We start from the raw sequence: 22,497 nt of genomic DNA on the forward strand, positions 1-22,497 counted from the left end.
AATTTGCTGGAACTTTGATCCCCTAGCTATGAATTTCTCGGGAATGGCCGCGTGACTGAGTGCACTCCCCACGTGTAGAGATAGTAAAGTATATTTTATACAGCCCGATATATAGTATCACAACTCAAATATTGATGCAGGGCAGTCAGCTAAGGAAAACTGATTTGACATGAGATTGTGTTAACCGTTTGTTCATCCTAACTCAAGTTTGATGTAGTACACTTTTTTGATAATTTTAAGAAACGTTTCAACAAGAGGAGAAGCGCAGACTAGACTATATTTTTTTACGGTGATCTAAAGGTTTATGAGTTGTAATATTTAGGCAGATATTGATCATCCAAAGAGGTCAATTCAATATCAAGAGCGGTGACTGATAAAATTTAAATGAGCCGTCCTAACTTTTCCCTGACTGCCCTTGTTTGAGTTTTCACACACAAAAAGATTAAAGCATCCCTCAGTCGATTAAAGTGCACGATTAGCCTGAAGCCCGAACCTGTCGCATAGTTTACTTAGTATTTGTTTCCAATTAAGCTTATGACTGACTCAAATCCTTTTCCGACCCAGTCGTACCAGTTTCGGAAATTCAGATAATATGGTGAGAAAACACTCTTCAGTTGAAAACAGCTGCTTTCAACAGTCAGAAAACAGTAATGAATATTCATGACAAGATAATCAAACTTTTCGCCTATAGTTTTAAAGAAGCACTTTGATGTAAATGTCTCGTAAATAAAAAAAAACCGTCTGACAAATTGATTTCTTTTGTTTGGCTAGAGTATTCCACGTCTTAGAGCTATAAGGCGTCGAGAAATTCGCTTCACGTTTCTAATACAACAGGTAAGGAAGGTATCGCCATTATTTTGTCTTTAATGTTTCATCTAAGCACGGGTAGTCCTTTCATATTTGTACAGCCTGTGACTGACCCAAAGACAAGCTTTTATTTATTTCCTTTCTTTGTTCTAATGTCGAAGCTGATTGGTCCATTCGCAGTCCTGATCACTTGCTCCGCGCATGGCTACTAGGGTTTTGCGGAGTCAAGATTCGGTCTCTCTAGCCACATGGCTGAATGGTGAAGAAAAGCGGTAAATTTGCCTGATATTTTAGGTTGTTTACCTTTGGAAGAACGCAGGAAACCTTCGCGGACACAATCTGAGACTATCTGCTCTTCGTGTGTGGGGTTCAAGGTTGTTCGTCGGCTGAAGGTTGCCTTGTGGAATTGTTTGAAATACGTCGACGTAACAACACGTTCAACTCCGTATTATGACTGAAGTCGAAAGCGTTCCTAAGACGAAACTTGATATCGTGGAGGGTAAAAATCAAGTTAACAACAGTTGTGGACATGTTGAAGAACACGTCAAAGTCGAAAACCATACTGCTGCAGTAGAAGACAACGATATTTCAAGCGAAAACACTTCGCAGAAAGAGGGGAATCGCAATGATCCTATGGAAGTACCTCCCCCGCCGAAAAATCCTTGGACAAGACACTTGAAAAGCAATGGCGAAAAAGGTACGAAAGGAAAAGGTTCCTTTACGTCCATTAGTTTTTTAAACAACTCGTTTTTAGTCCCTGTGTGTATATCTCTTTCAGAAGAAGCTGCGAAACCAACTGTTGTGAAAGCCGCTAAACGCAAGGGCAAGGTAAGTGAAACTCAGGGGTATAGGGTTGGTGGTTAGTTTGCTACATGCTCGCAATGGAGCCACAACGCGGGTTATTCATTTGCTCAGGTGTTGCTGTCTGTTGAATTTTAGGGCAGTGAGTTCACGGATATCACAAATTGGCCAACTCCTGGCGAATCTACGGCTTCCTCTAAGGACGGAAAGGTAACGCAAATTATAATATCACTACGGCAGGGACGATATGTAGATGTGCATTTGTGTTTCATGTTTAGCCTTGTATATTTACGACCGACTTGCTTTGTTGATTTCACTGAACGTTTGTTTTTCAATCTTTTTTTTTGTTTTTTTTGAAGGCCTCTGTTAATAAGAAAGAAAATGCTGAAAACGAACTGTCTGGAGACGATGAAAACCAGAAAACCACGCCGAAGAAAAAAGGTTTTGTGATCTAATTACACACGTTTAAAGTGCTCTCTGCAAACATAAGAACATTGTCGCTGCGGCCACCAACTAGGAATGGTTTTGTTTGAAATATTAATGAGTTGTATCTTTTGGCTGAAGTAAGGCTTTTTCTTTGGGCATAGAAGTGTTTAAACTTATTCCCTTTTCCTGCACTTCCCAAAATAGACTTCACGCGTGTTGTATTTCGTTTATAGCTTTCGATAACAACGGGAGAAAACAACTAAGCCAGCATAATCCGAGAAACATTTTATCTCGGGAAGATACTGCTGGGTTTAGTTTGACCTTTAACGCTCGGAATTTTGTTTAGTTTAAGTTTCGCTCACAATTTTTGACCATTTTCTTATACGAATTTAAATATCGTTTGCCGTACACATACTTTCAAGTATTCATACCCTATGCTTTCCTATATAAACTTTTTTTTCTTTAATCTGAATAAATTGTTTGAATGCTCTTTTATTTATTCCCACCAGATTCTAAATGTCTGTGCATGCTAATTTTTGTATACACCACAACAGACTATTAACAATTGCACCAGTCTAAGAGATTAAAATTTGAAACTGACTCTCACTAAAACGGTTATGGTCAATGATTTTACAACCTAATTAGTATAATTTTAATCTAGTCTAACGTTTTTTGTATTGTTATGGCACCAAATTGCAATTATATTTACCCGGTATATTTGTTGCAGTGGTTTGAAATAGTAACATATTTAATTCCTACTGTCGTAGCCTAGGTTTTACTTAAAGTATTTGGTTCCTTTGTACACTGTCCTTTCTTCTTCAACTTTTTGGAAGCCTTTTATTTCCAGACAGTTTTGTTATGTGCATCTGGCAAATTATGTGTAGGGAAGATACATTTGAAGAGACCATTCCAATTATGAATTACACTTGCATAACAGGAACACCAGTCAGGTGTCATGTTCACTATAGCTTTAAATGCATCATAATGATTTTTCTTAAGTCTACAGGATAAACAAGTCTATGAAGAAATCGAGATGTTGTCAGCAATTTTTGTGTCTTATGAAACTAAAACTGGCCTACTGGTTACAATGAAAATTATCTCTAAGGTGTTGTTTATTACCAATATGTTTGGTTAATTTCAATCACTAGTCAGGGTGGTTTATACCACCAAAATGTTCAGTTGTCCATGCAATCATTTGTTGTCATGAAAATTATTGCAACACTCAAAATGTGTTAGGTCACATACTTGTGAAATGTTTTAAGAGTTATTTTTTTCACCAGTCCTAAAAAGTGTGTATGAAATTATGAACAAACCAAATTTGAAGAATAGTTGTCTTAAGTTATTCATAAAGGTTGACTATGGCAGTAGTTTCATTAAAAGCTGGTTACTAGCAGTTTACCACTGCTTATTAGAACTTTTACCATTGTCTGTCTGGCTTTAAAGTTGGCTCTTATGTTTTGGTTTTACCAACTTTTTTCTGGGCACAGCTGCCTATTACATCATCAGCTACCCTTTATTGAAAAAATTATTGAAACCCCTACTAAACCCCTATTACTGCTGATGCTGCTATCTTGAATCCTGCTTAACAACCTTGCGACTCTGGAGGTATTACACTTTTTTTTCTGTAATTGGTGATTGGATGCTCTTTAGAGCTGCATGGAAAGACACTTTTGACTTGAGAAAGAATTATTTTCTCTGTGTTTTCTCTCATCTTTGTGAGTTGTGGTTTTGCTTCTGTAGCCAGGTTCATTAATTATTTTAAAATGGCAGCATCTGTGATCAAAAGAAAATTTGAAGACAATTTTAGATTGGTCAGGATACTCCTAAGAATCATGAGATGCAACAAGTAGTAAATTTGTATTTACACTTCTTAGTGGTGGGTTAAAAATTGTATGGCTTCTGAAGTCTACTTCTCATGTTAGAATTCTTTCATTGTGGTGCTTTGTTGAGCATCGTTAGCGAATCTCTCTTTACTCAAAGGTGATTTTTTGCAGTTTCTCACCATAAGATATTTTGCTGTAAAATGAAAGATCTATGCCATATGGTTGAGTAACTGATCCTTTCTTAATGGGGCCATTTAGGAAACTTTTCTCAAACTGAAAGTAGTGCAAGGTGCAGAACATGGTAATAACATGATTAATCGTTAATTCACCACTACATGTGGTTTTTTCTGTGCTGCTGGTCCATGATTTAAGTGTGCTGGTATAATCCAACTTTCTAACAGCAGGTCTATAATTTCTAAATCTTAGTCTGAAAGGTTTAATCCAGTTTTGCCAAAGTTTACTTTCAATATGGCAAAACTTTTGTTGTTTGAACATCTCTATTTTAGTTTTCACAGGGTATTGTAGACATGTTTCTTCTAAATATTGCTTTCAAAGTATATCTTTCTTTGTAAATTGACACTTGATCACAATGCAAGGAAAAAATAATTAAATAGTTTTTCTTTTCCTTGGTTGCCTAGCTGCCAACATTGAAGAGTGTCCACTAGTCTCTACTTCAATGCATATCTATTGCAAAATCTTACACACATTGACAGCTGTTGATATTTTTTACCTAAAGAAACATTTTAGGAAATGAAGTCATTCTTGTTTAGCCTAAGGAAGAAAAACAACTGAAAATAACTGAGAATTCATTCTGCAAAGAAATATCATATGATGGTTGTGGATTTCAGTTCACTTTCTTTTGTTTCCCCATCACTGCTGTTGAATAATTAGCTAGTATCTGTGATATTTCTGTACCTGTTAGTGAAACTGTTGGTCGTCAACACAAGACCAACCGCATAGTTCTTTTTCTTCTTTTTCTTTTTTTTCCATCGGCATTTGATAAATATTTTTAAAGACAAAAACAAAAGTAGCTATCACCATTTAAAATAGTCTCAAATAATGAAAAAGTAAAAGGTAAATTTACAGCAAGGAGATGTTATGTTTTTTATATGTTGTTATTCCTGGCAGTATTAGGACAATAACACATGTACATCTTGAAAAACACTTAAGAAGGAAATGTCTCGTGATAAATTTTTACTTTTAATGTCAATGATGTACAGGAAAATGTGTGGCACTTTTTAAGTTGAAAAGCCATCTTCTGCTTATAATTTTTTCTCTACAATGATGATTGCAAGCTCAGGGCTAAGGCTTAAAAAAATTAAACTCAACAAATTATTTCCTGTTCTCATCTGATGGTTTGTGAATAATTTTTGTAACACCTTAATAGTAAACTTAATATGCAATACTCTAGACTTGCTTCTATTGCTTGGTGTTTATCCCTTACAGGGTTGAGGGTTGAATCATTGACAATTTTTTTTTTGTATCTGGCTTCCAGGTGGAAGACATAAATGGGTCCCACTGAACTTAGAAGGTGCTGAAAGTGCCTTAGAGAACTCTGGTAATGATTCGGGAGTGGAAAAATCACCCACATCACCTGAGGCCACCTCACCAACAACTGTTAACCCCAAGGCGACAAAGTCACCCACCACAAGGTTCAGTCCAGGACATGTGCCAGGCAATGTGTCTCCTGTGAGGGGTGGCAGAGGGGGACGTGGTGGAGGAAGAGGTGGACGTGGAGGACGAGGACGACGTTCACCCAGAGGTGCCGTGTTTTAGTTTTGCGCTGTGTCCTGTTATTTGAATGTAGTGAAACTGATTGGACACTGGGTATTTAAATAGTGACTAGACAACAAAAGATTGATGGTTCATTCCTACAAACACAACTGCACGTGGAAGATTTCTTAAAATCTATAAGTGAGAGGAGTTAGGTTAGCATCTTGCTTTATTGGAAAAGCAAATGACTGACACTTGAAACATGGAAGATAGAGCTCATTATCAGTCTTTAATTTATCTTGTAGCCTGATCATTCAGGTGAGTGTAGTAGTGACTGATGCTTCAACAATCCTTCGGGAAGATATCATTAGCTTGTTAGCATCACTGTGTCTCTTGTGTTTAACGGGGTGGACATGTTATTACCTCTAGTCCTTATGAGAGTTAACAGCAGGGCAAGGCAATGTCTAAATCTGAATGGGTAAATACTAATGGATGAGATTGTGTGTGTGTGTGTGTTTTTTTTTATTAACTCACTAGGAGTTGTTCAGCAGAATTTCGAAACTGGACTGATTGTTCAGTAGTCTGAGTGGGTCAAAAATTTCATATCTGGTAGTAGATTTGAAATAAATTATTGTTTAGCATTGGCTGATGTTTTTTTTGTTGTTGTCTTCAGGGGATGGTAGTCATCAGCAAATGCCTTACAACCCAGCATACCGTCAGTTTGGCTATCAGATGTACAATGGAACAACTTATTATGCACAGCCCCAGTATGCTGCAAATCAGCCATACAGCACTAATTTTTATTATAACTCTGGTAACTATATGCCTGTCACACCTGCTGCCCCTGCCCCTGCTGCTGCTGCCGCCACTGCTATAACTTTGGACGAGATGACACTCAAAGAATATATTAAGAACCAGATGTAAGTGTAGTAATAAAAAAGAGGAGTTGTGTAAAATCATGGATCTTGCAGATTTCACTGAAATAATTCTTTCTTATTTTGTTACAGAGAGTATTACTTTAGTGAACAGAATCTTACTAAAGACATATTCTTGAGACGCCAGGTAATAATTGCCTATCAATAATTGGTCACATCTAAAGCAAAATGTTTTCACAAAATTAAACTGATTTTAGATGTCAATTCACACTTGTGTATGTTTATTTTTCTGTTATGCTCAGATGGACTCTGAAGGCTTTATACCTATTGGACTTATTGCAAGCTTTTATAGGGTTCAGGCCCTCACACAGGATGTTAATCTCATTCTGGAGGTTTGTAAACACAATGTGCAGGAATTGAGGGTAGCCTTTGATGAGATATTTTGTCAAATTACACAATTTTTCATATATTATAACATGATGTAGGCCCAGGTGAAAGTACCGACCCTTAAACCACAATTGTATTCACCTTAAATGTACTTTAAAGATATTTAGTCCCCTTTAACCTTTTTCAGATAGTTCATTTATTAATTTTCTGGAAAGTGAATTCTCATCTCATCCATAGCATTATGTTTCATTCATCTACTAGTGGTCTGGCATGATTCAAAGCTTTTTTTTCTGTTACTTCCTTGATGTTTTGTTATACTTTGAAGAGCCACTAATAGCAAATATTTCACAGGCGCTGAGAGGCAGTGAAGCTGTCGAAATTATTGATGGCAAAATAAGGAAGAAAGATAACCCTGCTATATGGGCCATCCCTCCAGACCAACCAGTCACAGGTATTTTGTTTCTTTCACTTAACATTAGTAATGAATTGTGTTTTGTTCGAGAATAGATGTAACACTGAGTCAGTTCTTCACTGAATTTGTTATTGACCAACTGTTGCAAATCACAAAGGTCTGTCAAAGGCATGTGTCCCAAACATTTTGTTAATGATTGTAGGTATTGGTTACTCTCAAGTTGTTCAGAACTCTTAGGTGTTGGCACCTGGACATCAGTTTCTAAAAAGATCACACATTCGGTGACACTTTTTATTAACTTTGTGACATTAAAATACGGTTAACTTCATTGCAACATTGTTATTAAGGTAGCCACCTAATCTGTGCAAATACTGATGTGATTTCAGTTGAAAACACCATTACGCATGTTTATGAGCCCATGCCTTCCTTGAAGCAACATGTCCCAGCAGGTAACACTCAGTACAATTTTAAATTTTCAGCTTTAGGTTGAATTTGAATTCAGCCTGAGTGGCAATGTTTTGCTGTTAATTACTTTGAAAGCAGCAGCAAATTCCAGTTGAATTTGAACCATTAAAATTTTTGTAAGGAAATAGACACACTGTTGTTTACTTATGTTTGTTTTTCTCCTTTTTTCATGGAACCAAAAAATAGTATAAACAAATGTAGAATTAAGGTTATCTCCAGAGGTTTCATGTTTAGATTTAAATGTAAATATGAATTGAAATTTGCAGAGATTGGGGTGCAGAATAGCATGGAGGTACAAAAACAAGAACACACTGATGGTGGATTGAACAATGAGATTGTAAAACAAGGGCAGAATGGATTGGTGTTCATTAACTCAAACAGTTATGCATCTGTCAGAGAGGACAAGCAGTTTGACTCTGAACTGAGAGGTAAAACATCCAGTAGTTTCCTGTTTGCTAAACTGAGCTACCCCTTGATGAGTAGCACAATCACCATGCCCATAGGCGGTTGATTGCAAACTTTTAATGATTTCTTCTGTTTACATTTTCATTGAAGTCAAACCTTTGCTTACAGGTAAAGTTGTTCTTATTGATTATTGTAAAAGCAAAAAATCAGAAAACCACATTACTGTCTTCGAAACAATATCTGTGAAAGATGAAAAATCGAGCCAATTTTGGTTGTAACGCATAACACAATCTCAGTGGTAAAATTTTTGAAATACATTTTTCAGTGAAAAGAAAGCTCGTTTGAGCAAACAAGTTACACCTAATGATAACACACAGTAAACACTACATTTGAGCAAAACTTTGACATTTCAAGTTCATTAAAACGCATAGATTCAAGTTTATTAAAACGCATAGAAAAGATTCATCATTCCTAAGTATCCTTTGTGTAACGCTGTGTTTCAGAATTTGGAAGTACACCAAGTTGTTGTCCGCAGATTGACTTAACTGGAATCTTGTGGGAACAAAAACACATCAACCAAATGCTCATACTTGGTGTTCTAAAATAGCAAAAAATCAGTCTAAAGGATTGACTATAAACAGAGAAATATCAGTGTAAAACAGTCGCTACAGTTTTCTAAAACCTGATTACGCAATAATATTTTTCATCGACTTACCTTCTTCTTCACCACTATACTTCAAACGCGGCAAAGTCGGGTTTAGAAATCGATTGCACTTCAATGCTCACAAGTTTCTCTTGTCATTTCCAAGTTTTTGGGTCCCTATCTTTAGAAACAGCCAAATTATTCACTTTTGACCAAGTTCCTATGCTTTTTACTATGTTGACGCCATATTGAGAACTGAGTCTTGCCACAAATGCCACCAAAAGTGCCATGAAATCTGCTGTTTGCTCTGCCATTTTCATCTTAATCTTTTCATCTCCGTCTTAAAAACAGCTTGGTAACCTTTCCTGTTTTGGGGGTGTCTGCAATGTTATCAAGGGTCGCGGCATCTTCAGGCTCAATAATTTTTCTGAGATTTAGCAATCTGTAAATATCGCTTCAAGTGTGCTTGACAAGAGTTATGGTTAATGAAAAGGAAGAAAAGCTTGCGAGGATCAAAGAGTGGAGGAGGAAAAAGCATGAAAAGATTAGGCTAAGGAATCTAAAATATATTGAAAAGAATTGCAAAAAGAGAGCTGAATTTCCAAGAGAAAAACGGTGATGTGATCTTCAAGTTGTAAAAAGAGGCGGAAAGTCAGTTTTTAGAGTGCCAGTTGATCTCGCTGAAAAGATACTAGCTTCCATGTAATACAAAATGTTATTATTTCTACTTTTTACTGTGTCAGTGAACTCGAAATTGATTAGTTGTGAAAAAGACCACACCCACAAGGGATTATGGGTAAATACAAATTTGAATCAAATGTGACAAAAATAAAATAGTTTGGAATAAATCAGTTGTAATAGTAAATGTGAGTTTAAAACAGACCTAAAGAAGTGATTTTGTCCCAAACTAGCAATTTTCACATTTTCTATACATGTTACAGAAGTGGGTATAGTGATTGTGCTACTTATCATTGCTCAAGTGCATTATGTAGATGGAGATTTCTTCTCCAAAAAAGTTCCTATCACGAATGTTGCTATTTAAGAATTTGCAGGTAGTTTTTTTTATTGAAGCTCGGAAATTTGTTTATTTTAGTTGTAGAAACCAACAAGCGTGATCCTGAAGCTTGGACAGAGGTAAAAAGACGCAAACCGTCTTCAACAAAGTCAGTGGATACTAAGGTTAGTGGGGTGTGAAACATTAACATTCAATTGTTTTTTGAATCAGTCAAGGTGTAAATTTCCCAAATACAGTTTAAAGTAGATAAAGAACTGATGATTGTGTCAACAAGATGGCAATTTGTAAATAACTTTAATTTAAATAAAATGTAAAGAAGCATCAAATTTTGTGTGTTATTTGTAAGTCTTCGGTTCGTATCATGCACATAGGTTCTTAGTGCAATAACTATCTCAAGGAGACATATTCCTGGGAAAGAAATTGCAGCTTTGTGGATGTCCTACTTATTGATTTGGATTTCATTCCCATAGGTGAGCAGTTTCACCAATGACCAAGAAGAGCTAGACTTTCAGTTTGACGAAGAACTAGAACACCAAGGCAAACAGCCAACAATATGCTCCTCTGATTGGTAAGTAATCTCTGGAAGGGCATTGTTTGTGTCTGGTTGGTAACCATGTACCTGATACTTTGTAAAACCTGGCTGCTGACTGAGCTAAAAATTGAGAGGGTAGCAAACCTCAACTTTGTAAATTTATCTTATAGAGAGATTTTGTGGCCTTTTTTTTAGCAAGATCCTGGTGAAGAGAGAATAAGATGAAATTACATGCTAGCTATAGCCCAACTCCAAAGATCTGAGTGTTAATTCACCCCTCTAGTGGCTACACATTTAATTTTAAGTTAATTTCCAAGATCTAGAGTTACATCTTAATCAAGATAGCAACTTACACCTGATACAGTACTCTCACCACCTGTTTGCTGACAAATGTATGGATATTATAGGGAGAAGTTGCTTGTCAGTGACTTCTTGGAGTTTAAAGGTCATAATAAAGGAACTATTTATTTTTTTTTTAGGGATGATGATTCAGATGACGAAATTGACGATCAAGACATACACAAAATAATGATTGTGACGCAGACCCCACCTCCTATTAAGAAACATGACAGGACAGGAAACTATGTCACCAGAGTAAAAATGACGCAGGAGCTCTCTAAAGCAATTAATGATGGTCTTTATTACTATGAGCAGGTATGGTGCATCTTTACAGTTCATAGTGGAGGGCTGAACTAAATTCCAGCTTGTTATTTGAGATGGAGTAAAATTTAGCTCTGGAGGAGTTGATAGTTTTCGTGATATTTGAGGAGCACTCTATAATTTTCTGAAATGTTTAAATATTTGTGAATTTGCTTGCAGGATCTTTGGGATGATAGTGATGACAGTTACCTGAATAGAAAGGTAACATGTTTGTTTTGTTGTAGACAAAAAAATTATGTCTGGATGATCCCAACTTCCTCAGTTGTTGAATTGTGCATCAGTTAATTTGACTTGAATGGCACATTATTGAAGTTTTTGCCCCTCTTGCTGTCCACAGATGGTTCTTTCTTCATCAATGAAACGTGTAGAACTAGTCAGTCAGGACAAATTCAACACACAGCGAGATGCCCTGGAACCTCAAAGAGCTCGTTCATTCACTGAGGCAGAGTTCCCTCCACCCAGCCCTCCTGTCACAACAGTTCCTCATGCTACATTATCACCTTCAGCTGAAGTGTTCCGTCCAAGAGCAAACACTGCCCCCTCTGAACCTGTGTCTAGGTCTCTTCCAACCACTGTACCTGAGTCTCCTACCCAAGAAAATCGGCACGGATCCCGTACTCCCAAGAGGAAGGATGTCAAAGTAGCTCCAAGGTTTTTCCCTGCATTCAGCAAGGAGAATCTTAGTGACCAGGTGAGTGGAATCAAAAGCTGATTTTGATTTTCTGTTATAACAGTGGATGTCTGTGCTATATAAAAATTATAGATGTTTTCCATCAGGTTTTGATACTGATCAAGAGGATTTTGTTTCAAAAGAAAATTTGAAACTGATTTAAAAAAAAAAAAAGGAAAAAAAAAAACTGTAGAGGGACTTAACTTGTGCATGTTTATTCAGAGTTTACTGAGAACAAAAGCACAAAGCCAAATTTAAAATTTGCATTTTTTAGTCTTAGACCAGTATTGAATTTGTAAATTGTATGTTAAGGTTTGGTCTTTACCTTTTTTAAAAGTGGCTGGATGATTTTAATATATTTTTAATATTCTTTTGCAACTTGGTTATCAGGGTCCAAAGAAAAGAAAGACAAAATACAGTCAGAACCCACCTGTTGAACAGCATGTTGGTTGGGTTATGGGAAGCCGGGATTATCCGCCACCTAGAAGGTCTGTAAAGCTTCTTATCTCGCACTCCACAGTGATAATTGATCTGCAGCAGGAATTTGTCTTTTTGGGTTGATTTGTAGGCAGAGTTTTGATGATTTCAAAATTTTTTATCAAGGAGTGTGGTTAGGAAATGCATAAGTTTTGAACAACAAATCACAGCTGTTGAGCTATAGTTCTGCTGGCTAAATCTATTGTATTACCATGTCCTTGTTACCTTTGTGGTCATGTTCTGCTTATAGTCCCTTTTTTGTGTTGCAAGGCAACATAGTCAGACAAAGTGGAATAGACTTCAAGTAAAAATAGAGCATGTGCTGTACACCTAGTTTTACAGCCACAAGATGTGTGGATTTAATATCATTATCTTTTAAATTCTCTCTAAGTAAGCTAATGTTTGTTTGTCTAATTTGTTTCAGTCCAAGCCTCAGCATCTCTGAGGGTATGACTCCTGTGGTTGGAAGTTATGGGTCAGTGCCGCAGCCAATACCACGTTTTCAGCACCCTTCACATGAACTTCTCCAAGATAATGGGTTTACTCAACAACGGTACCATAAATATTACAACAAGTGTCTAAAAGGTTTGTCACTCTTTTAAAAATGGTGAATTTTTAATACCACTATGATACCATGCTGACTTCTTACCTTTGCTCTTTCTTACAGAGAGGAAGAAGCTTGGAATTGGTCAGTCTCAAGAAATGAACACCTTGTTTAGATTCTGGTCATTTTTCCTGAGATCACATTTTAATAGGTGAGAGCATGGATTTGGACAGCTTGTGATTCTCTTGCATCACTTGTCTTTACATCAGTAGATGAAAATTGATGTATGGAATGCATTTTGACTTTTCCAGGAGAATGTATGAAGAGTTCAAAATGCTGGCTGTAGAGGATGCTGCAGCTGGTTATAGGTATGATGTAGAAACTTTGTTTAATTTATTTTCAGAATCGCAGCTTTGTTTTCCTCTTTTTTTTTTGTTTGGTGTGTTTATATCTTAATGACAGCAACATTAATCAACAGTATGCAAGGGAAATTTCTAATGTTCCTTAATGGAAATGTTCTTATCCAGTGACCTTGTGACTTTCTCTTTTGTTAACTAGGAAATTAAAAAATTAAGGAAGTTGATTCAGAGTTTTTTCCCAGTAATGTTGTATTAATCAATCGCAAAGCTTCAAACCCACAAACTTGTTATCATTAATGGTTCAAAACTGATGATAACATTTGATCATGTAATCTTAACTGTCTATGGGCACATTTCTAGAAGGTCCTTGTCGCTTATCTGGCCTGTAAAGCTGTTTTCAAAACTTTTGAAAATTAGACAATGGGGGACCAGAACTGGCTTATCTGTTCTATAAATTTGATTTGAAGATATGGCTATGGGCTGGTAAGTTAGTGGAACCTTCAGCAAATGCATCCCTGGTGAGAGTAGTACCAAGAATTAGTGTTGTTGGTCGTAGTGATTGGTATTTCAACAACCTCAGTGAAAATCATCATCATAGCACTCCTATGATCAAAACATCAGTAATTACAAGCAATGATAGTCCTCCTCAGAATTGTGTGTACTCTTACCAGGACAGTTTACTGCACAATCTAACTACATTAACACTGCTATTTGTGCTTTATGACACTTGGTTGGCTTGTTCTGTGAAACACAAACGTTCTGAATTATTTATCTCAATACATCTCCTTCTAGGTATGGCCTGGAGTGCCTCTTCAGATTCTTTAGCTATGGCCTTGAAAAGAAGTTCAAAGCTGACTTGTTCAAAGATTTCCAGACAGAAACGTTAAGAGATCATGACCAAGGTACGCAATTTTCAGTTGGTGACTTGGCAGGTGTTTCATAGTGTTTTAAAATGATAAGAAAGTTGATAAGATTCGAGTTGAAACTTTGAATAAAGCAATTGTCCTCCATTTTATCACAAAGATGTTATGAGGAGAAATTTTGACTCCTAAATATAATGGCTTGGCTTGCTATGCTATCTCCTGTTGTGAAATCATGTCCACAGCACAAATAATGTCTTCCTATATTTCACAGTGATCTTCTTAAACTTGCACTGTGGTAAAGTCAAATAACATATTTATTTTTAATTTACTTTCAGGGAACCTTTATGGTTTAGAGAAGTTTTGGGCATTCCTCAAATATTACAAAGTGAGTTTGAAGAGTCTTTTTTATGTTTTTTTTTTATGTTTGTCAACTCTAAGTGAATATTTCTGTAATTTGCCCGAGTCGTTTAGACTTGTCTGAAAGTCACTGAAACAGGTCGAGAAAGGAAGTCTTTTGTTGCCTGTTCCTTGATGATGGAAAAAAAGTGTTGTAAGGAGTTAAGTTTATGGTTATGCTGCCACTGATATATTTGCTTTTATTTACAGGGCAAAGCAAGATTTGAGATTGACCCAGATCTGCAAAAACGCCTGGATAAGTACATGACAATAGATGACTTCAGGAATGATGTAAGGAATGATACATCTTAAAAAAAAGTTTTTAGAGCTTGTCAGTCTGTCCCTTAAGCACTTGTCTTAGTGAATACTCATTCTTACAATTGAAACAAATCCAGGAAACTTGATACTTCCCACAGAGGCCAGTCTCTCTCTGTACTATACATGTATTGCAGTATTGTACTATGAACTGTACAGGTATAGTCGATTCGGGTATAGTCATTAATTAAGTCCAGTTGCATTTCAATTCTAGGGTCACCAGTAAAATGTACTGCCTATACATCCGTAGTACTTATTGTTATAAAAAATTAAACAGCTTATGGGCTAATTCTCCTTGCTGTCTGCTGTATAATTCTTGATGTTACCACAGAGAATTAGGTATTGGATTCACTACTAATCCCCTAATTAATGTTTTCCTTAATTCTCCTCACTTGGCTGCTTAATATTGTACTGATATTTTTAAGTTTAATTATATCTTGGTCACTCATGGGAGTGAAAGGGTTAACGAGGTTGTGTATGCAAGTATTGTTATTTGGAGAGAATTAATCTTGTTTTCTTTCGCTTTCCCTCAGCCTATGAATCAGTTCCCAGTTGATCCGCACAGCAACAAACCACGGTCACGGCATAATTCACACGGTGACAAATATGACCATCCTCCCACCAGTAGCAGGGAAGAGCAGAAAACAACTATAGAGGAAGAAAAAAGTGGAAAGGAAGAACAAAAGACTGGTAAAGAGGACAAGAAGGGTCAGAAAAGCACTGAGAGTAGTGATTCGAGAAGGAAGAGTGCAGAACGCAAAGTTGAAAAGCAGAGCTCATCTGATGAAAAAGATAAGAAGACAGCTGCAGCGAGTAAACATGCTTCTGAAAATGTAACTTCAGAATCTGCAGGTGCTAAAGCAGGTCTAGTTAAAGCCACTTCCGGTAAATCCCCGTCTGGTAAAGCTACTTCTGGAAAATCATCTTCCGGCTCGGGATCTTCCGGGGAAAGAACGAATGTTAGCAAACGGGAGAGTTCTCAACAAGGATCTGTAGCCACTGATAAAGTGGCCGCCTCCTAGGGAGGAGAAACAAACCATGAAGACTTGAGTAAAGCAATTGACTTCTTTCCAATTTAATACCATAAAAAAAAAAGTTAAAAGATGAAAACACTGAAAAAAAAGTACATGGAAATATTACTAGTGGACCGTTAACTGTCACACTTCTGGTTGTGATTGGTGAGAAAGCACTTCCTGAACACAAATGAGTATCAAGACAACTGCTACTTGAGAAGTGAAGAAGGTGGCATGTATTCCAGATTTCAAGAAATGGCGTTTGAGAACTTTAGTAGCAGTGCAATATTATCGTGGCATGTTGTGGACTCAGCCAAGGATACCATAGAGGAATAATGATCAACTGAATCAAAAAAACACATTAAGATACTATAGCAAGAACAAAAACCTTCTTGGTTAGGAAGGTTGTTTTTGTCCATGTCAATCATTCAACAGATACCTGCACAAATTGAATATACTCCGTGGAGTCAATATTCGGAGTACTTCGGTCATCCTGGCTCAGAGACGAAGCTGTTATTTAACAAGAGTAAAATTGAACTTCATTTTAAATTACCTCCTAAGTTCATGCACTCCTTCGTTCTCATGGTGATCATTCTTCATTCACTCTCAACTTGGTCAGGTTAGGAGATGGAGACCTGATTATCCAAAGAAAATATATTCTTCGAGCACTGTTATGACGATCCCACTAGAGCAGCTGAGGGATTCCCTCAAACGCTAGAAAACTATTAAATTATTTTTATCATTGTCAAGGTGAGTTGAACTGTCGGTGTTGTTATTATTTTGGTTGAACATAGAGAAAAATTATTGAATTATACATAGTGTGAAAATTGCGCAAAAGAAACCACCTTTGAGTATCAAATGCTTCAATTGGGGCAAAGCTTTGTAATCTCTTCACTAGTTCTCACTTCTAGACCTTGGCTATCTTTTTCATCGTTAGACTAAGTTTGGGATAGGGTACTTGCAGATAATAAAAGACTGGAAATATTTCTTTTGCAAGGAAAAACTTCAGGGCACAAGAGTTGTTAAGGTAGCTGTGTTGTTCGAAGGGATCTGTCAGTTGTAGACGACTTCAAAGCCTTAGGTTTGACATAGTGGTTTGCACTGTTGATTTGACAGAGCTAGGATTGTGTTCGGTTTGTTAGACGGGTGAGGTGGTAAGTGAAGTGGAAGAAGCGAGAAGTTAATCTATAACTTCGATCCAAGAATTGAATGACATGTTGCGGACCTTTGAAAAATTTCTTTTACAGAAGATTATATGAATTCGAATAAGCTGGCCTTAAGTATTAAACGGAACCTATCAGGTGAACATGTCTGTAATTAAACTCGGAATCACTGCTTTAGAGAATTGATCAATTTATTGAGGTTTGCTATGTGATTTTTTTCATGTGAAAAACAGAAATAATCTGAAGTTAGATTGCTTCAAAACGTACCTTAGTCGTACCTTGCGAAGGAATTATCTTTACTTTGGTTTTATCAAATTTGGTTGCGTGTCGTGGTTCGAATTTGCTTGTCTTGGAACGTTCTGGTGGCGTTAAGTCGCTTGCGTGACGTTACAAGGATGACAGGAAAAAAGGGAATGACGTAAGGGGTGCGTTTGAAACGCGGTTAGCTTGTTGCAATTAGGATATTTTTTGTAAGTGAATCGAGTTGACAATCAAGTTCTTTTTCTTCAAACTTTTTAACTGTCTTCTAAATTATCTTGCAAGGTCTACCCACTGAAACAATATAGCGGTATGATTTAGCTGTACATAGAGATCTCTAAGTTATTATAATCGCCCAATATCTCTGCAGTTAAAAGTTGGAGTTGAACAAAATATAGAAGCTTTGGTCACCGGCAGTTTATAATTGAAATTACCTTGCAGTTTTCAATGATTGTTAAGATTTCTTTTTGCGACAAGGTAAATTAAATTTATGTTGATTTTAAAACGAGTTACCTTCACAAGCATTCGTGTAGCATGAGCTCATGTCTGCATTTTCAAAGGTGTAATTCCAGTAGTTTGTAGCATTATGAAATTGAAAGTTGTTTCGCATTTGAGGACAGAAATTTGGTCGATTTGTTGGTTTGGGCAAGAGCAGAGATTAGTATAATTTTGGAAATTGTAAAATTTAAATTTACAATTGGAAGAGACTTCCTCTTTTGGGCGAAATTATTGTTGGCCCGAGTTTTGGGCACTTCTCCGCTCGTGCGCTTTCCTGATCGGTTGATCAGTTTGGAGACTTTCGGCCACTCTATGAGAACTTCCCAAGAGTATTTTTCTTCCGATTGTATTGCGACAACAGCTTATTGTGTGACAAACTTGAGTAATTTGAATTAGGTTATTTATCGCGTTTTACCGCCCAACACTTAGAGGAAAATTTTAAGGGACTGCTAACTTATTTAGTGACGTAATTTGTAGCTTCTTTAGACTGTGTGCACCTCTTAGTGGATCGAAGACCAGCGTGAACATAGCCTCGTGATGCGTGAGCAAATAACCTTGTTACGCAATGTCCTGGTCTTCGATTGAACTGGAAAGTTTGGTCGCAGTTATGGCTCGTTAACTTGCAGTTCTTGGTATTCACTTAATTGCGAGGGTTCATTATGTTGTAGTAGTGGTAGTTGTACAAAGGTAATCACCAAAAAAAATCAAATAAATCTATTTTAAAACAACATTTCAAGGCTTTGTACCATTTGATCTCTTACTAGTACTTTCTTATTAAAGGATATCTTAGTTTTGTTCCATCTTCTCCCAGTTCGTTTTGGTTTAATCTGTAAATTTGATAATATCACCAGTATTTTGTCGAAGCATGGATGAAAAGGAAGTCAGTGGGTCCTTTCGGGATTACAATACTGCTCACTTTTGAAGCATTAAGTCTTTCTTGTGGATATGAATCTTGTTTGTATCAACATCAATCATTTTACTAACTAAGGCTTCACAGACGAAATTGGTTTGATTTTGGTCCAAGGATTAAGGGCGTTGACTTCTAATTCGTACAAGAGTATCCTGGGAAAACGACTGTTTTGAACCTCTCCCCTCCCCTGCAGAAGACCTTGCTTCCAAACCCACAAATATTGACACCACACACACATCACAGTTTGATCGTTTTTCATTGATAATTTCTCGTTCTCTCAACTCATTCTCGAGCTTGTAAACTTACAACTTATATCTGTAAATAAATAGACTGCAATTGCGATGGAGTGTTGTGCAACTCCATAGAAATCATTTCTTGAGGAAGTCACTTCAAGGTTATATCAACAAGCTAGCAAATTCGAAAAAGAATCACTCGCTTAGGCTCTTACTTTGATTGAGTTTGAAATCGATCTAATACTTGAGTCCCTGGCCAATCGGATGGGGGAAAAACGGCACTTTCCTTGGTTAACGCCAATTATTTTCCCGTGTTTTTCTAGGCTAAGATATTTCTGTTTTATGATTGGTTCACTAAGAATATTACATATGCTGACGTCATTGGTTTCACCTTTGCAGGTATATATAAATATATAATAGTAAAACTGAGATTAAAAACGTACATAAAAATCAGGTTCAAACATTGAACTTTAAGCTAAACATAACGCTTTCGGCATACCAGAAATCTAACGAACGAATTATCTTTGCTGGAGCAATTTCCAATTGAGAGTCAACAGAAATCCGGGTTTGCTTTGTCTTTGCTTTACTTTGCTCTGTAATTGGTCCAGAAAACTTGCGCCACTCTCTCAACCAATGAGATGCAAAATTAAAACCAATCACGACTTGGTCACCCGCGTTTTCCCGCGCTTTAGGCGGTTAGCTTGTTTCTACTTTGAGTTCTCATTGGCTCTTTATGATTTTTTCCTTTTATCTGATTGGCCGTTGTGAACTACTTTGCTTTTGGTTCTATGACACTCAATCGAAAAGCGCTCTTTCATCAAAATAACGAATATCGAAACTATGGAAACAAAATTCCACGATACCTAGCATTGCTTAGAAACTTGATCATTTACTTGTAAAAGATTCGGTGCTTCGTGAGCTCAAAGTTTGCGTAATTTTTAAAAAACTGAAAAGATTAAATCTCAAACACGCTTCTTATCACTTCAATTTCAAATAAATTGTTCAACAAAAGAAATGTCAAATTAACTCGATTCTTAAAATCTGATCATTTTGATGGAATAATTCCTATCACACCTTCAATATTGAGAGACAGAATGACCTCGTCAAAGGATGCAACGAATTTCTTTTCAAAATGAATTTTAGCTTCAGGTCTGTGGATTTTAGACTTGATCTCACTACACGCTAGAATATATACAACGCTTTCAGATCACGGTCGGTTCTTCCTGTAAACCATAACAACCATGATATTGTTCAAACTGCTCTCCTGTCATTTGCACCCTTCTGTAAATTTCCTGAATTTAAGTCAAATCAAAGCTGTCGTCAGAAAGATTCCGTAAAACTCCACATATCACACACAAGTCTCGCTTTTCAGGTTTTGATGTTGGTTACTTTTCGTCTCCACGTAAGTTGGTTTTGGTTTCGGAGTATAAGTGCGAAATTTGGGCGCTTTATTTTCAATCACACCCGTTGACGATTTAGGCCTGGGACGACGATCCGGTAACAGCGGTTGCTCGCTTTCTGACACAGACGAACCACCAGCCTCGACCTGAAATCGATTCATAAGTGGCACCCAAGGGCAGTCCCCTTGGTCGAAATTTGAGCTGTCTTCGATGGACGGTGGAGGTGGTGGAAAGTCGTTTGAATCACGACTACAGCGCTGTAAGTCTTTATCTTCTTTCGTTGGTTCGGGAATCAACGGATCCGACGCCTGCGCGAACGACTCAGGTTCGCTGTCCGAATCAACCGGCGGGCTCTTTCTTAAAAATTTGGGCCGATGTTCGATAGTGACAATATCCGAGGCAGAGTGGGGTCGTATTACGTGACTAGGCTCCGGGAGAGAATTTTTTCGTATTGAGGGAGAAAAACTGGGGGCAGATTTCTCGTGGTGGACATCAGTAGAAACTGATTGTGAAATTGGTAATCGACCTGAACTGGAACTTCCTGTGCTACTCCCTGATGAGCTATTGCTTCGTTTGACGGCCACAGCAGCCTTAACCGGTCCGTTTCTGTTCAGTGTAATAACAACGGGTGCAGGACGACCAACCTCTACGCTATCTTCCGTGTCAAAGAACAGAGAATTCTTGGACGATTTGCGCTCCTGGACAGGCTCCATGAGCTTTAGATTCTCACACGTGCATTCCATGACTGGTGGGGTATTAATTGCTTTTCCTTGTGCATTCGAAGCACCCGGCTGAACTAGAAAAATATCGTTCTCAACGTCTGAACGTTCGCGTTGGTCTTCAGATTCACTAAACGTAATCAAATCAGTACCGCTAGGGGGAGGAGCAGGGAGCTCGTCGTCATTATCATCATCGTTCTTAAACGCTGCTTGAAGATGAGGCTGGGGTGGGAGGTTAATATCGTCCTCTAGCGAAATAAGAACACTGTCTTCCTTAATTTTGACCTGATTCAAGCCAGCACTGGAGCTTCCTGCTCCTTCATCTTCATCGCCATCGGATAACTCATTCATTCTCGTTACGTTTTCATCTTTTTCAAGTTCTGTTTCGGCCGTGTTAACCGTTTCCCCGTTATTGTCTTCCTCCTCGCTGTCCGGCGCCGACGGAGGCTGTAGTACTATGTCCGGGGCTTTCGATGAATGAAACTCTAGTGAAGCTTGTTCCGTTGAATCTGCGCTGCTCCTCCCAGGGGCAGTCAGCGGATTGGCGTGATCCCATGCCCCTGAAGATTTCAACAAGAAAACACACGGAAAATGATTGAGTGTAAATTAGTCTTGGAAGACAGATTACTAAACATGAATAAAATCGCGTATTCTTGAATGATTCTGCTATTTAAAGTTAAAAAAAAAAACTAAAAAATCTTACCAAAGCAATAAAAAGCACTGTTCAAAAGCAAAAGGGTTTTTGTTGAGAGTGGTGTATTAGGTTGAGAGGTCTGGGTTCGACCTCTAGCTGAGGTCATTGTCTAGTGATCTTACGCAATACTCCAAACCCTCTCCGTACCTCTCCCCACCCAGGAGTCTAGATGAGTACCAGCGTCGGGGTGGAGAGTGGTGTAAACTATGATGAACCACAACTAGCATGCCTGGATGGAGTGTAGCAATACTTCCGGTTGCTTAATGCTGCGGAAATCAGGAGAAGCTCCAGTGATGTACACTTCACCAAAATAGCATGCATGCAGCTAACTATCTAACCTGAGGAGGATGTCTTGAGCAGCTGGCAATTCATCTCTCCTGGACTTACGCATCTGTTACTCAAGTGACTGGAAGAAATGAACGAGGAGGAGCTCAGATGAATACACCAGGGACACTTGAGTGAACATAAAATGAATGTGACTGTAATGTTCACAAATGAAGATGAGACATGAGAGAGAGATAACGCACGTAATGCACGAGTCGCTATGATGCAGCGAGACTTTAACTGGGAAAGGCGCACGAGCCAGCCAGCCAGCTAGCCAGCCAGTCAGCCAGCCAGCTTGGTTAAATAATGCTGTAGTGGGTTTAGCATGCATGAAACCCACCGGTGGTCCTGCTTCAAGGCTTACCGGGAATATGCACTCACCATTCGCAAGTCCCACACCTCTGGTTGCTTAACAGAGTAAAACCACGAGGAAACAAGCCCTAACACAGAATACATATCCTCCCATACTCATACCCTCCCTGCCCCCCCCCTCCCCCCCTTCGTACCAAGGTATCCAAAATTGGATCTCTATTAGATCGAAGATCCTACGAAACGAACATCGGAACTCCGGTCCCCCACCCCGATATAACGTTCTCCAGTGTGAACTCGATCCATTCCCCTGGTACTAAGGAACACCGTTCGATTTTAGGTACTTATTTCAAGCAAAGAAAATAACAAACAGCGCGTGCAAAAGATA

The 22,497-nt window shown here is 37.8% G+C and overlaps 2 protein-coding genes across 9 annotated transcripts in view; one reads left to right on the forward strand and one right to left on the reverse strand.

Annotated features, from left to right (window-relative positions):
- The first annotated feature begins 1,005 nt into the window (after positions 1-1,005).
- LOC113673161 (la-related protein 1B) lies at positions 1,006-18,250 on the forward strand. Of its 2 annotated transcripts, XM_027189531.2 has the most exons (24): positions 1,006-1,504; positions 1,586-1,635; positions 1,747-1,818; positions 1,968-2,049; positions 5,353-5,619; positions 6,244-6,490; positions 6,578-6,632; positions 6,748-6,837; positions 7,184-7,283; positions 7,631-7,693; positions 7,976-8,137; positions 9,851-9,936; positions 10,243-10,340; positions 10,784-10,958; positions 11,124-11,165; positions 11,302-11,655; positions 12,025-12,122; positions 12,536-12,696; positions 12,779-12,866; positions 12,967-13,023; positions 13,807-13,916; positions 14,213-14,262; positions 14,484-14,564; positions 15,122-18,250. In XM_027189531.2, exons 1-24 carry the CDS (start codon positions 1,258-1,260, stop codon positions 15,608-15,610), a joined length of 3,324 nt encoding a protein of 1,107 aa, XP_027045332.2. In that variant the 5' UTR covers positions 1,006-1,257; the 3' UTR covers positions 15,611-18,250. The 2 variants fall into 2 exon arrangements, with proteins under 2 accessions (XP_027045332.2, XP_089049007.1); XM_089192881.1 differs by lacking the exon at positions 7,631-7,693 and having other exon boundaries at positions 1,011-1,504.
- Positions 18,251-18,667: 417 nt separating this feature from the next.
- The window catches only part of LOC113673160 (kinase D-interacting substrate of 220 kDa B), a 31,530-nt gene continuing 27,700 nt past the window's right edge, over positions 18,668-22,497 (reverse strand). For 6 of the 7 annotated variants that reach the window (XM_089192872.1, XM_089192874.1, XM_089192873.1 and 3 more), the window contains 2 exons: positions 21,815-21,882; positions 18,668-21,342 (listed from right to left, as the gene is read on the reverse strand). In XM_089192872.1, the coding sequence (XP_089048998.1) occupies positions 20,012-21,342; positions 21,815-21,882 (1,399 nt within the window). In that variant the 3' untranslated portion in view covers positions 18,668-20,011. The remainder of the gene's footprint in view (positions 21,343-21,814; positions 21,883-22,497) is intronic. The other variant, XM_089192878.1, reaches the window with a different exon arrangement.

Source organism: Pocillopora damicornis, chromosome 13 (assembly GCF_964200805.1).
Source record: "Pocillopora damicornis chromosome 13, jaPocDami1.2, whole genome shotgun sequence".
In the NCBI taxonomy this organism is placed as follows: Eukaryota; Metazoa; Cnidaria; class Anthozoa; order Scleractinia; family Pocilloporidae; genus Pocillopora; species Pocillopora damicornis.